This window comes from Vanessa atalanta, chromosome 4, assembly GCF_905147765.1.
Source record: "Vanessa atalanta chromosome 4, ilVanAtal1.2, whole genome shotgun sequence".
Taxonomy (NCBI): Eukaryota; Metazoa; Arthropoda; class Insecta; order Lepidoptera; family Nymphalidae; genus Vanessa; species Vanessa atalanta.
This window is the reverse complement of record NC_061874.1, coordinates 13,290,491-13,306,020: the sequence shown is the minus strand read 5'-3', so window position 1 is coordinate 13,306,020 and position 15,530 is coordinate 13,290,491. Positions and strand designations below refer to the sequence as shown.

The 15,530-nt window shown below is 31.5% G+C and overlaps 1 protein-coding gene across 1 annotated transcript; it reads left to right on the top strand.

Moving 5' to 3' along the window:
- The first annotated feature begins 391 nt into the window (after positions 1–391).
- Positions 392–14,608, top strand: LOC125077675 (organic cation transporter protein-like). The gene is made up of 7 exons (XM_047689673.1): positions 392–718; positions 2,938–3,037; positions 7,470–7,570; positions 11,691–11,842; positions 12,341–12,949; positions 13,125–13,306; positions 13,960–14,608. Exons 1-7 carry the CDS (start codon positions 543–545, stop codon positions 14,155–14,157), a joined length of 1,518 nt encoding a protein of 505 aa, XP_047545629.1. The 5' UTR covers positions 392–542; the 3' UTR covers positions 14,158–14,608.
- Positions 14,609–15,530: the final 922 nt, after the last annotated feature.

Here is a 15,530-nt window from a genome sequence, read left to right as displayed (position 1 = left end):
TCCATAGATACCGCATACGGGTTTAATTTTTTTTTGAGTTTTAGTCCTAAGAGTGGGGAACCCCCAAAATTTAGTGTGTTTTTTTCTATTTTTGTGTAAATCTTAATGCGGTTCACAGAAGACATCTACTGACCAAGTTTCAACAGTATAGTTATTATAGTTACGGAAAAAATGTGGTTGTGAAATACGGACAGACAGACAGACATGACGATTCTATAAGGGTTCCGTTTTTTGCCATTTGGCTACGGAACCCTAAAAACAGTTAGACTTCGATATATTTACCACAAAAGAACTCTCGATTGCTATTAAGCCATACCTCTAGACCGTAACCTTCATAGATAGCATTGAAATAAATTTTCATCTGAGTTTATTCATCGCCGATTAAGCGGCACAGACGTGTTTATCTTTCAAACGGAATTCTCTACGCTTATTAATAAAGCAAATAAATAGAAGCGAACCTTATATACAATGAAGTTTCTGAGTGGAGTTGTATATTGAATGAATAATATTATTTTATACGTCTATTGAAAAGTATAACAAGAATGTGTGCGCCAAAAGTTATCAGTGAAAAGAAAATGGATTTGGACGATATTCTCGGAAAATTTGGAATATTTCAAAGTTATCACTTACAAATGATGATTTTAACATTTTTCGCTTTTGTTACAAATGCTTTGTACAGCGCGAATTTTGTCTTTGTTGCTGAGGAAGTCAATTACAGGTATTTCTTATCTATTTATATAAACATTTCTTGCTCGATAAATACATGTGTATCAATTCGCAAGCGCTTTCATTTCTAATCGTCGATCTTTTAACCGATTAGATCTTCAGATTTGTTTTTAAAAACCTGAACGGTTTAAATTTGGAATAGTTAAATATGGTGTCAGTAATTTTTTTTTTAATTCTTCAATCGTCTACAGTGGCTAATGTAAAATTACATTACAACCTTTTTTTACCATTGCTTATGAAATATAAAATTAAATATAATATGTCTAAATCAAATCTTCCATAAAACATTATCCTATCGTTACAAATGAATAATTAATTATTTACAAAAATTTAACAGGTAAGGGGTAGCCTTAACATATCATACAAATGTCTTTATAAAACCGATGATTAGAATTGACGATAATAAATAATTGCTGCTAATTATAAATTTAATTATTAATTTTATTGAACTAAAACTACCTAGTTAAATAAAATAAATAAATATATGAGAATTATATATATATATATATATATATATTGGCAAAAAAAGGCATACATCCCATTTCCCACACTTGACGTTGAAATTTCCAAAAATATGTAATATAAAATAATGTTTTTTGTTAATACGAAAGAAAATTTTACTTTTAATATCTCTTAAAAATACCCATTTTTTTGTTTGATATTGTTTTGCATAATCCATTGTTTATGGATTTTGTGCAACTTATGAAGTTAACGGCTAAAACCTGCTGTGTTTCAACTCAGTTATTAACTAATTAGTTGTTATCTGGCTTGTTTATCATCCAACATTAAAGGTGAAATTTAAATTACCATTACTTGTTCTGTAGTGTGTGGCAATAAAAACTTTCTTTATTTAAATTGGTAAATCAACCGACTTGTTTTAGATATTATACATCGACGTGTATTAAGTTTTTTTTATTTATACTTAAAAGAATGTTAACTAACGAGACATACTTTACGTCTATTATTACCACAGTCTTAGTATATTTGTTCTAAATTACTCCAATAATGGTCTATTACATAAATATAAGCTGTTTGAAATCCCTTGCAATAGACAATTTATGCACTAGATTCGGATTAAAGCCGGTGTAATCAAATATACATAGTTGATGCTTTGGGAAATTGACACTAATTTAAATTCGGAAGTCCGTTAAGAAAACAGATGTCAAACATTGGTGACACGGATTTAAATTTTCGAATACAATGACTGTTATTTTTTTATACACAATAAGAAAGTTACAATCCGATGGTTAAAGCTTTTGTCCTTTAAATTGTTGCCGTCAGGGGTCACCGAATATAATATATCTGTATAATTGTAAATCTTGTATACGTGTATATGTACTGACCTCTGCTACACTGTAGGACCGGTTTCGATGAAATTTATCGTGGGTGCTTAGATTGCACCCGGCAGGTCAACCCGATCAGGTTTTTTATTTCATCCGTATGAAATCGGGACGCTCGTTTATATTGTCAGTTTATTGATATTAAGAATACGCATGCGGTGTTCGTCTTCGTTATGAAATGTCCATTATATGAACATATAATATTATATTATATTTTTGTTATTCATTTAGTAACTTCATTTTTTAATTATGATTTTACTTTTATGATTTTTTTTAAATATTCTTAAAATTAAGTCCATTAATAATTTTATGACTTCAAGGACGATCGGATCTTTTTCAACGTGTTTATTATAAATTTCTATAAGTTTGCACTTATAGAAGTTTATAATAAACACCCCGACACGTAGTAAAGTTACAATGTGGAAGTAACATAATCAGTTATTAAAAATCCTCGAGTAGAAGTAAGATTTGAAGTGTTACTTTTAATGTATCGATGAATATACGTGCTCAAGATTACTCCGTCCTGATAACGTGCTAATCCGAAGAGCAATCTCGCGAGACACAGATGATCTCCATTTTCCCCCTTTCACTTCTAAGGCTCAATGTTCGACTTTCGCCCCCTTGTCGCTGATAATGTTACGACCCCCAGGGCTGAAAACAATTTATAAAGAAATAACGTGTCAATCGCTGACTGAAGATTATAAGATTCGTCCAAAGTATATTTGACTATAACTTAAGAGTATGACAGTTGATGATAAGGTCTAGTCTCCTGTTAATGATAAGACTTGGAGGTTTTTTCATAGTAGCATAATATGATAATTATTATTAGTTTTCAATAAGTAATCAATTTAAATATTATCTTTTATTGCAGATGCAAAGACGATTTGGATAATTCACATTCCTGTTCTGCTAATTCGTCACAACTCTGTTCGGAGTGGTTGTACGATGATCCGGACAGCTTTGTAGCTTATGTAAGTTATAAATAGCATTTAAAAATGAAATGCAAAAATATTACAACGAATATCTCAGACATAGTGTTCCTTATTTTTCGAATTAATGATAGAATAAAAACAATATATTAATTTGCTTTGAATTTTGCAACTCATCGGGTGTTCTGTTATTCACTGCTTTCTCCTTTTCTTCCTACATGGATATTACAGATGAAAGAAGAAGACAGCAATGCTTAACTTATTATAATAATCGTTATGTACAGGTAAATATTAATTAATATAATTTGACTGACGGATTTGAGATAGTTTTTATGCTTGTTCAAATTATGAAGCGGTGATAATTTCGAAATATAGAATGATTATTATTTAATTTAAAATTACTCACTTTATATCACTGATTTAGTGTTAGTGATTTGTGTATTCTGGACGAAAAACGGATTGGTCCGAATTTTACCGTTGATCATCTGCCTTACATGTTCGAATCGCTTTTGTGAAGGTGATGTGATTTGTAAATTATTTTAGTAGAACTAACTTATATCTAAGAGTGTTGATTTATATTCTGTATAGAGAAACGACATTTAATGTTTATTTATTAAAAATGTCTGTTCCTAAATCACAAGATACGTTATACTTTACTTTTCACAATCACGAGATTGATAATATTTTTCATGGCTAACAAAATTTAGGTGTCATGTCACTGCGCGTTCGATGACAGTTCATGTGCGGAATTCAAATTAAAGAAAAATACATGTTTTTCTTTACATTTCGGGTTTGGATGCGATAGCTTTATTTAAATCTTCGCAACAGTACGCTCACAAACTCGTCGTTTGATCTTTCCTACCTTCGATGCAATAATGAGACGAAATTTTTAATTGTTGCAATTTATTTTCCGACTTACGAGGTAAACTTTGTCCTTTTATTTTTTTTTATTTTTTTCGCTGTAAAAACTCGTTACGCGTTTCCCCCGCGAGGAAGTGGAGGGGTATGTGGGACTCGCCGGTGCCCAAGATGTTAGCGGCACACCGGAATACCCACTAAAAAACCAGCGGTACCCTCTCCGTCTCATCGGTAGGCGCCACGGGATCGCTTATCGCATGCTACCGTGACGCCCTGACGGTCAGCCCACCTATGCGCCTATCAGCACCTATGTACTGAGAACCCTCCTAGACTTTGTCATATACCTGGGTAAGATCGGATATAAAGCGATGACCCTGTGACAATTAAAAAAGGTATTTTTACTGTCTGTTGGAATTTATGCTTATAAAAACAATATTGATAAAAACGAGGATTATTCATATAAACGAGAAGCAATTAATGATAAACTAATAATATCAAGTTTATCGTTCTTCCTGAGGTCTTGGCCTTATATTGTTGATTGTATTTATTATTGTTATATTGATTCTATAATTATAAAGTTTACAAGTTATTTCGAACAGCTTGTAACTCATAATCCATTTGCGATTAGTATATAGTAAACAGTGAAGCGGTCAACTTTGTTATTTTTTCCAGCTTCATGCATTATTAATAATGTTATCATGCATCTCATGCAACAATCACTATGGACTATTATTACGATAAACCACCGAGTATTTATAGATTGAATACTTGATTATAGTTTATTTTCATCCAGAATATTACGATGAAGATACTATTTTTTTTTTAAATTGGTTTTGAAATTCGATTTGTAAATGACGTAACCAGATTCTGCCTAGTTATTAATGGAATATGTTCATTATAAAATTTTATTTAATCATTCGTAGATAATTCAATGTTTATTTATACATTATTGTTTACTTTAATTATATGCGTGACCGGAGAATGAAACATATGTAATCTCTAATATTATTTTTTCGTCAAACGTCTAGGCACAGTCTACTTTTTGACACATAAAATATGTTTCAAGAAAATGTGCATTACGTGAAATTTTTAATTTATATACTTACATTATTTGTTTTGCGCGTGGATTCGCGTTGTAGGGGTTAGTCGTCAGGTGTAAGGCATTAGGCGAAAAGAAACCTATGTCCTTTGAGTCTTCATTTGAGTTCAAGCTTGCTTCACATCAAATTGGATACTATAACTAAATACCTAAAATGTTCCATAATGATAGTCGACTATCTACGATATTATGAACGCTCATAATATCATTATAGATCATTTTAGGGAACGATCAATCCAAAAATGCAAATTTCTTAATTGTATATAAATTTTTGAGATTGATTCACTTAATTTCAATCAGAATGGTCATTAGTTGATCGTAACCGGTCGACGTATGTATGTATGTAAAGCGAGACGTCGAATATTTTTACTTTTGGTATAACCATTATCATCAGCTTGTGATTAGTTATATTATGCTGTGTCGTCCTCTAACGAATGTCAAATCCTTAATGAAAGAAAGAGATGTAATTTTTTTTTTTAGTTTATAAGAACGTTTATAAGAAAGGTCGTTTGAGATTATTATACATTAATCGATATTGACTTATACCTCAATTAGACAAGTTTTTATTTATCTTCACTTATTAGTACGTATGGGTCAAGTCTGGAACTGAATTTAAATCAGTTCGAACCAATCTGATATTTTGTAATTTCACAATACATTCTAATTTACTTTATACTTTATTGTACAACACGCAGAGAAAATAAATAAATTCAGCATAAGTAGATCCAGCCTTAATAAAAGACGTGTACAATTTTGGCGACCTTATCGCTACACCGCGATCTCTTCGAGGCAACCAACGGTGTAGGTTAGGATAGCTCTTAGAATATGAGGTGGGTGGTGCAGTAATAATGAATAAAATAAAATCAATATATTACTAAAATCTATACATATAATAAAATTGGAGTGTCTGTTTGTAATATTAAAATAACCCATGTTTACTTAATGCATATGTATGTATACCAAAATAACATTTTTTACAATTTTTGTCTGTCTGTCTGTTTGTTTCGGCTAATCTCTGGAACGGCTAAACCGATTTCGACGGAACTTTCACTGGCAGATAGCAGATGTAATAAGGAGTAACTTAGACTACTTTTATTTTAGAATTATATTTAGAATAAAAATAAAATCACGCTACAATATCCAAAAACTTAAATTCAAACAACGCGCACGAAGTCGCAGGCACAGCTATTTAGTAATAAAGTAAGTAATCTAGTGTGCTGAATTTGATTTGCTTTAAAGCCGATGTTTACCTGTTATCTTTTATCACAAGAATAAAATTAATCTTATGACGAGTTTTCTATGCGGAAATTATGTATTTCGCGAGTTACAAATTAACTTGCCACAAAAACATCAGATCTGTGTACATTTATTAAAGAAAAACTGTTTTATGATATTCTTTTGCAGGACTACTATAAAAGTGAATATTTATAATAGGTATTTTTTCCGCCTCTCGGACGTCATATATGTAACGTAATAATATAACTCTAGTGTTCCTTGCCTTGAAGGTCGAAGAATGGTGTATCCATAACTAATCGGCCGTGTACTTGTTGTATGTCTCGAGATATAACGTATTCAATAAAACAATAATCATTAAACTATATCGAAAAACATATGTTCAATGAATTGCATTGTAAACAATACAAACACAAGTTTAACTTTGTTTAAGTACACTTGACCTCCTGTTACACGCACACAAATGTTTTTTTTTTATATAATCGAATGTCGGATGGGTTAATGAGCCATCTGATGGTAAGTAGTGATATGATTCATAGACATAGATAGCATGGACATAGCCGTAATTTATCTTAACCATAACTTACATGGCCAATGTTACACCAATGTGAACTAAGATTGTGCGTTTATTGTGACTGTTACCTTTTAACATTACATTTTTTTTACATTATCAGCCTGTAAATTTCCCACTGCTGGGCTAAGGCCTCCTCTCCCTTTAAGGAGAAGGTTTGGAGCATATTCCACCACGCTGCTCCAATGCGTGTTGGTGGAATTCACATGTGGCAGAATTTCGTTGAAATTAGACACATGCAGGTTTCCTCACGATGTTTTCCTTCACCGCCGAGCACGAGTAGAATTATAAACACAAATCAAGCACATGAAATTCAGTGTTGCTTGTCTGGGTTTGAACTCGAAATCATCGGTTAAGATGCACGAGTCTAACCACTGGGCCATCTCGCTAACCTTTTAAACGGCAGTACAATACTAATTAAAGCTACTTGGAGATATGTACGAACTGGATCGACAATAATCATATTCACTGCACTATTTTAAAGTACTTTGCATATAAATAAAAACTCTTGTTTATCTTATGCTAATGTTATTTAAACATAATATTGACAGTTATGAATCAACATGATAGCAATAAAAAAACATCTGTAGACTTAAAGTGAAAACTATTGCATCGTGAATTTACTTATTTTTGAAGCTGGTTAATAAAGATGGAAGCATTTATTCTATGTTGTAGTTCTTTATTGATAACTTGGCTACAAATGCTTGTTACAGTTTCAGCTAGCTTGTCAAGACTGGAAGAGAACGTTGGTCGGAACGGTGCACAGTTTTGGGTACATGTGCGGTCTACTTCTCGTTGGACCCATGTCGGATAGGTAAATATTACCAATTGAAAAATATATTACTATTGTCTAACTTTTGTTGTAAACTCCAGCAGGTTTTCATAGATTTTCATACTAATTTCGCCGAAAAATAAAGATTTTTCTTCAATTTAATTAAAGCAATCCGTTCTGTAAAAAGTCTGCTCAACCTATGTCATTTATTTTATGTGCGGTCTTTCTTGGAATTTTTCGTGAATTCGTCTTTAACGTTTGTGTATTTTTTATATAGCTCTTAAAATACTTATACTCATACTAATTGAAAGTCTGTAGGTGTAAAATTTTGAATTCGACATTCACAAATTTTGATGTCACCGTCGAGCACGTGCCTTTTTTACGTATTACGTACGTACAACGTTTTTATTTTACTTAAGGATAATAAAAAGGAATTAAATTAAATGGTTTTCTATAGCATCATATGACATTTAATATAAATAGGCTCATTTGTGCTTTTAACAGTATAATTTGAAACAACAAAACCTATGAGTGACAAATTTTGAAAAAAAAAAAACCGTCAATGGTATTTCTATTTGCATTATTTCCGTTTTTAATTTCGAATTGTTACAATAGTATAGTTATTATTTTCTATTTCCTAGGAGTTTATCTTAATATAATCATACCTAAATTTCCAGAAAATCTCGATATCAAAAAGTCCCAATTACAAATTTATTTCTATTATAGAAAAAAAGGAAATTTTCTTTTAAGAAAATTATAAATTTAATTTAAATATCGTGCATATGTCTCATAGTATCTGAATACATACAAAAGTGGTTATCTATCAACATCCCAAAATCTCGATTGAATCTATACATATCTTCAATAAATATAAAAAATGTCTGTTTGTAATATTAAAATAACCGCTTTTTATTAAATATATGTATGTATAAGCGCTACATATACATATTTTTCAATTTTTGTCTGTCTGTCTGTCTGTATGTACCGGCTAATCTCTAAGACGTCTGGATCTAATTTGACGGGCCTTTGGCTAGCAGTAAGCTGATGTTATAAGGAATACCATAGGCTACAAAAATAACTTTTTTGTTAAATTCAAACCCGCACAAAGTCACGGGCACAGTAGTGTATATATAGCTAGTATGTATAGTAATTGTTAAAATCGAACTGATATAGCCGTGCTGAAAAACTTGACACCGTTATATAAATGGGCTTAAACTATTAAGCCCATTTATATTATCTGTTAGTATATTTATTAAAATATCTGATCAATAAACATAATACAGAATATAAAGTAATACAAAGAAATAGTAGCATAATGTTATCATCGCTTGGCGACCTTCGATCATGGTTTATATATGAAAAACAACAACAACATTGTCGTTTAATGTTTGAAACTTCGCAACTGTAATTTTCATTTCAGTGCTCATCAATATTTTATATTATGTCCAAAACGTGATTTTATATTTTTCATTTAAAAAGAACGTAGTGAATTTATTGTAAGCAGTAGAAAAAAACGTGTTAAGATAAGAACACGTATTGCTACTAAAGTTTGATTTCACTGTTAATAATTAGCCTGACATTGTAAATCAACAGAATAAGATTAAATCCTCTGGAGAATCTAAGAATATTAGACTAATACTAAAAAAAGAGTCCTTACACAGGTATGTATGCTGGTATTTCAGTCAGTTTAGCTTAATTTTGGACTCTTTCCCACGATCCTTCTTGAACAAGTAAAAATCTTAATGATTTATTAGGAACTTTACTAGCAACATTACTGATAACATTGGCTCACTAAGAAAATGGGCCGGCCCTATTGTAGGTTATCATATGCGTTGACGCATCAGTCCTGTTTCATATTAGGGAAATAAGTTAAAGGACTGTGTCGCAGCGGATCGTACAACCCAACGATACCAATGTTCAAGGCATCTAACGCCAATTATCCCATCTTATTGTTGCTTCATTTAATACTTTTAGTTTAGAGTTTGATAGCATTTTTTTATCTAGCCGTGGCGTATCATTACGTAGGATAAAACAAAGTCGCTTACCGCTGTCTGTCTGTCTGTCCATGTGTATGGTTAGATCTTTAGAATTACAAAACGGATTTTGATGCGGTTTTTTTTTAATAGATAAATTGTTTTAAGAGGAAGATTTATATGTATAATACATGCACAATTGCACAACATAGTAGAGAAACTATGATAATTTTAGAGATTTCCAATGTGATGTCGTAAATAAACATTTTTTTTTGCGTTTACATTGCAAACGCTGGCTGAACCCTACGAGATAGATCAGAATAATGTACTACAGACATTATTTTGATCTATTTCGTATTGCACACATTATAAAGCTCTTCAAAAAAGCCCGCGATGGTATATGACTATATTTTAGGGTTAATCTACAATAAACATTTTTTATACTTTACTTTTACGATTTTAAGCAATACAGCATTAATCCTTATCCAATTAAGTACATTAAATACATTATGAAGATAAATCAAGGAATGGTTAATATTTCTTACATCGCCTATTTCTATAGGTGGCGGTAACTACTTACCATCAGGTTGCCCGTTTGCCTTCGCCTACCCATGAAATAAAAAAGGCCATTACGTTTGTGATATTATATAATAGCATAACATTATATCAGATTTGTAGATATTAAAATTGTCTACAGATAAGTCAAATATTAAGATATCGGTATCTCATAGATAAGGCACAGTTATTGTTTATTATTAAATCAAAGATACTGAAATTCTTACAAATAATAAATTCATATTAAAATACACTATAATTTAATTTAAAGAATTACTGCTTAAATAAAATTAACCAGAAATTATTTGATATTCATTAATTCCGTGAGATACAAAGAAATATTACGCCATTTGAAAAAAATACTTAATAATTATGACGTGACGTGCGGTAAAATGTATTAGAAACACAGAAAGACATATTGCACGGCATAACACATGACATATTAAAATGTATGATTGATATGAATTTTCCTCATTATGTTATTTTATTAGCACGATGTCATAATATATAATGATTTCGTCACATTTGAAGTATGGTCACATTTGTTAAGAGTAATGTGTGGTGTTACGCGAATAGAGAGGAATGAGGGAGTTTGAAAGTGGCACCAGTAACCGAGATGCTTTGTGGAAACCGGCTGTCATGGTATGGGCATGTTATGCGGAGGAATGAGGACAATATTGTGAGGAAGGTCTTGAGCATGGACGTGGATATAGAGGTAGGGGATGACCAAAGAAACGATGGATAAACTGTGTGAAAGACGATATGAAAAGAATGAATGTTACTTGTGAGATGACGTCAGATAGAGAAGTATGGAAGAAGAAGACATGTTGCGCCGACTCCAAATAAAATTTGGATAAGCGTGAGCATGATGATGATTTCATTCCATTTGAAGGTAAAATGAAATATTTATATATCAAATGCCATATTATGATTTTTTTTTTATAATATATGTTACCACTGTCTATATTTACTGGCGCAGAAATAAATCGCAATGACACATAGGGACTAAGATGTTATGTGCCTTGTGCCTATAGATAGACTGGCTCATTAACCTTGCAAATCGGAAAGCAACAATATATTGGTGTTTGGCGGTAGAATATCTGATTCCTAAGCAGACGGGCTTGCACAAAGCCGTATCACCAAGTAAAGTATGAAAAATGAATTTGTGTTTATTTTTCATACATACTCAGCGGTGAAAGAATACATCGTCAATAAAACCTCACTTTAGGGACGGAATTAGTTCTTCGAAAGAAAAGGCTTTCACCGCATTCGTGAGGCATTTACAGACTGTTATATTTCATTTTGTCATAATATGAACGAGTCATATCGATTGGATTAGTAGCTTTTGAAATAACAAAACATCCCTCGTAATAATATTAATATCTCAATGATATCAAAAATGCACTGAGCATTACTTACCCTGGAGCACTAACAATCTGCAACTTTGGTGATTTTCGAAACTTTCTAAGCGTACTCATTGTATAATATAAAAGAAATAAAATCTTAACAATAATATTTTCTGAACTTTGACGGAATTTCTGGACGGAGTCATACTTATTTTTTAACTTGTCTTCTTGTTAGCTGTTTGAAAAATCCTAAAGTCCGCGTATAGTAATAAGTTTTTATTTTTCTAGACTTGGAAGAAAAACTGCTGTAATTATAACAGGTATCTTGGGGGGATTTTTCGGTATTGCAAGGAGTTTCTCGGCGTGGTACTGGTTCTATATTGCTATGGAATTTTTGGAAGCTGCCTTAGGGGATTGTTGTTCTCCAATGTATGTGCTAAGTGAGTTCATTTATTAGCATCCTTTAAGCGCTATATTTTTGTTTTACGGAAATGCCAATAAGTTAAATGATTATTTCGGTGCACTTCCTACTTCCTAACTCTCGTAATCCGATACGGTGGCATATCCGATACGACCGGTAAAAGTCCAGATGCCGGTCAATAGTGTGTCAATATTATACGTGCTTTCCGAGGCACGCGAGATTACACACTTTCAACTTCTAAACTCTGGACTGATTTTTTTTAAAGAAAAGCCAACTAACTCATTGTTAGGTTGGTGATCACATTTGGCCATTAAAATTGCCTCTACAAACCAGCGGATTTAATCATATCTCTTTTTATTAATTAATTGAACTCACATACTCACCATTCAAACCGAATCCAAAGCCAAAGAGAATATTTATGTCTACTTAAATAAATCTTTACAAAGAATTATCACAGGTAAAATACTACTTATTATGTAATTTAAGATATTTTTTTCACCATATTCCTTTTTTTTAGCGATTGAAATAGTTTCCACTAAGAAGAGACTCGTGTTTTACATGATGTGTGGTTTTGGATATTGCTTCGGGGGTATGTCGTTATCCCTATTTGCCTGGTTAACGCCAAACTGGAGATGGTTTTTAAGAGCTATATATTTACCAACATTCCTTTTCTTTACCTACATATATCTGCTCGATGAAAGTCCAAGATGGCTTCTGACTAAGGGACGAAAAGATAAAGCTGTAGCTATTCTCGAAAAGGCCGCTAAGAAAAATGATATGGTTATAGAAAAGGATGTTCTAGAAAAGTTATCGTGTGAAGTCAGCCCAGATGTTCCTTACAAGGAATTGTTAAAGGATACTTTCAAATCTACAAAATTAAGGAGACGATTTTTCGTATGTCTAGCTTGGTGGACGGCATCTACATTCGTTAACTATGGAATGATCATTAATTCTGTATCATTACAAGGGAATAAATACTTAAATTTCGCTCTGGTAGCGTCAGTAGAAATTCCAGGAAACATAATCGTTACTTACGTATTGATTAATTTTAAAAGAAAATTACCATTGATGTTTTCGTTCTTTGTTGGTGCAGTTTTGTGCTTGGCACTTCCATTTATACCGGATGGTAAGAAATTAATTAACTCCTAAAATAAAATTAAAAATTTATTATTAATTTAATACATTTTATATAGAATATTTTAAACGTTGCCTTAAGATAGTAATCGCAAAAGTATAAAATTTTAATTTAGATTTTTTTCGAGATAATCCCAAAAGTAAATGTATAAAAAATATTCTTCTAGATTTGCCATGGGTATCAATTTCATTTTTCATGGCGGGCAAGTTGATGAGTTCTTTCTTTTTCGCCATAACCTACATGTACACGTCGGAGCTGTTCCCGACGTATACCCGAAATTCGATGCACGCTTTGTGCTCTTCACTCGGCCGCATCGGATCCATCATCGCGCCTCAGACTCCGCTCCTGGTAATATTTTTATATGTAATACTTGGAAATATACTTTTTATTTATTTTTTAATTTATTTCACTCATTGAAATATTTGTATTTATATTTATATATAATATTTATATTTTCAGAGTACATTTGCGAAATATTTTTATTTCATATTTAATATTGTCAATTAATATATTATAATAATTGAAGCGAAAATTATATATACATTTTATTATAACTTTATAGAGTTATTTTTATCGATTCGATTAAACTATATTTGTACTCAGTATATTATGTTATTTTAAACTGATTAATAAATTAGGTTTTATCTAGATGTAGGTAGAATATAAATGTAAGCATATTTTTTCAAATTTATATTCATAAATAAGGAGACTTTTTTTTGTAGTTCCTTACTGAAAAACTACTAAACACAACACTTCATAAAAATAACTTACTACCTGTTAAATATACAGTCGAATAATATTTTTTTTTTTGATATAATAGGAAGTCATTCAACAAGTAAATTTAAGTTTTGAACCCGGAGTGCTTTTTAAAAAGAGTTATAAAGAGTTAACGAATGTGACATATATAAATTCGTCTGACGTTAGAATCGACGCAATTAAATGTTCAACTAACGGAATTTATACTATGTTAATTGCTATTAATTAATAATTTTCTTTTGCAGATAACCTACTGGTCTGGTCTACCATCTCTGGTTTTTGGTACTGTCTCCTTCTTAGCTGGTCTTACTACATTTCTAGTACCCGACGTGTCAGATGACTTGTTACCAGATACCGTAGTACAAGCTGAAGCTCTGGGGAAATCAAAAATCCCTTCTAAAGCCTTAGAGAACTATAACGAGGGAGATATCTCTCAGCTATAAATAAATTGATTTATGAATACAATTCAAACTAGAGCTTCCTATTGGAATATGCTTACGTTAAATTCAAATTTTATCACGAGGTATTTTTTATAGCATTGGTATTGGACGCGCAAATGGAAATGATCCTGATTTGATCATTAAATGGTCATCACTGCCCATAGATATTGGCACCATAAGAAAATTTTACCATTCCTTACATCGCCAATATGACACCAACAACGGGGAATAAGATTTTATGTAATTACACTGGCTGGCTCACCCTTTTAACCAGAACGCATCAATTCTAAATATTTTTGTTGATTGGTAGGACATATGATGGGTAGCACCCACCCAGAATGACTTGCGCAAAGCCCTGCCACCAAATCAAATCAAATTAAAATATACTTTATTCAAGTAGGCTTTTACAAGCAATTTTGAATCGTCATTTAACAAACTATTTTAAGTAAAGCTACCACCGGTTCGGAATGTATTCTACCGAGAAGAACCGCCAAGAAACTCAGTAGTTACTCTTTTTCGTTATCTAATAATAAAGTCATGTTAGTTAAATACAATTATATATGTATGTTATGTCTCCTGCCTGGAAGTCAACAAGCATTAACTCCACGCTTTTTTATCATCTATATAATTTTGTATCGAATAATATGCCTACTTCTCCAATATATTTTTTTAAAAATTATTTAAATTTATGAAACGGCAAAGTTAAAAATGTCTGTGGAATTTTATTATAGAAACGGATACCTTGCCCCTAGAATGATTTTTTGACCAAATCCTCAAATATTCCTAGCCTCGTTCTGAGTCTAGAAATCACAAAAACGTCAGTTATGGATTAAGAACGAGTACTAAATTCTAATTCTACATTATAAATTGCATTTCTGATACCGATGCTTAAGAAATAAAAGAATCTTGCTTTTAGAATATTTAAACAATTAAAAGTAAGTTTTCTTCGAATTTTTCGTAGTAAACTATTACTAAATGCATGTACAAATAAATAAAGTGAATTAATCAGATTATTTCGTCAATTGACGTTTTTTAAGATAGTAACCCCAGAACTTTTTCTAAAAACTATCAGGAACTGTTGAACTCTGCTGCATGCGAACAAAACTCTCATATTTTAATTTCGATCTGCTGGACAATGATCTGCTAAGTTCTCTCACATGGTTAATGTCACGTTCTTGTTGAACATTTAGATCAATAACAAACAATTTTTAAAATTCGAATCAATGAGTGTAATTGATGTCACGATAAAAGACAAACAAATCCTATAAAGGATTTTTATTTTCATCGTACATATGAAACCCTATGAAGTGTTTAAGATATATAACTGTTTGATATTATTAATAATAAGTAAAATATATTTACCAACATTCCTATTT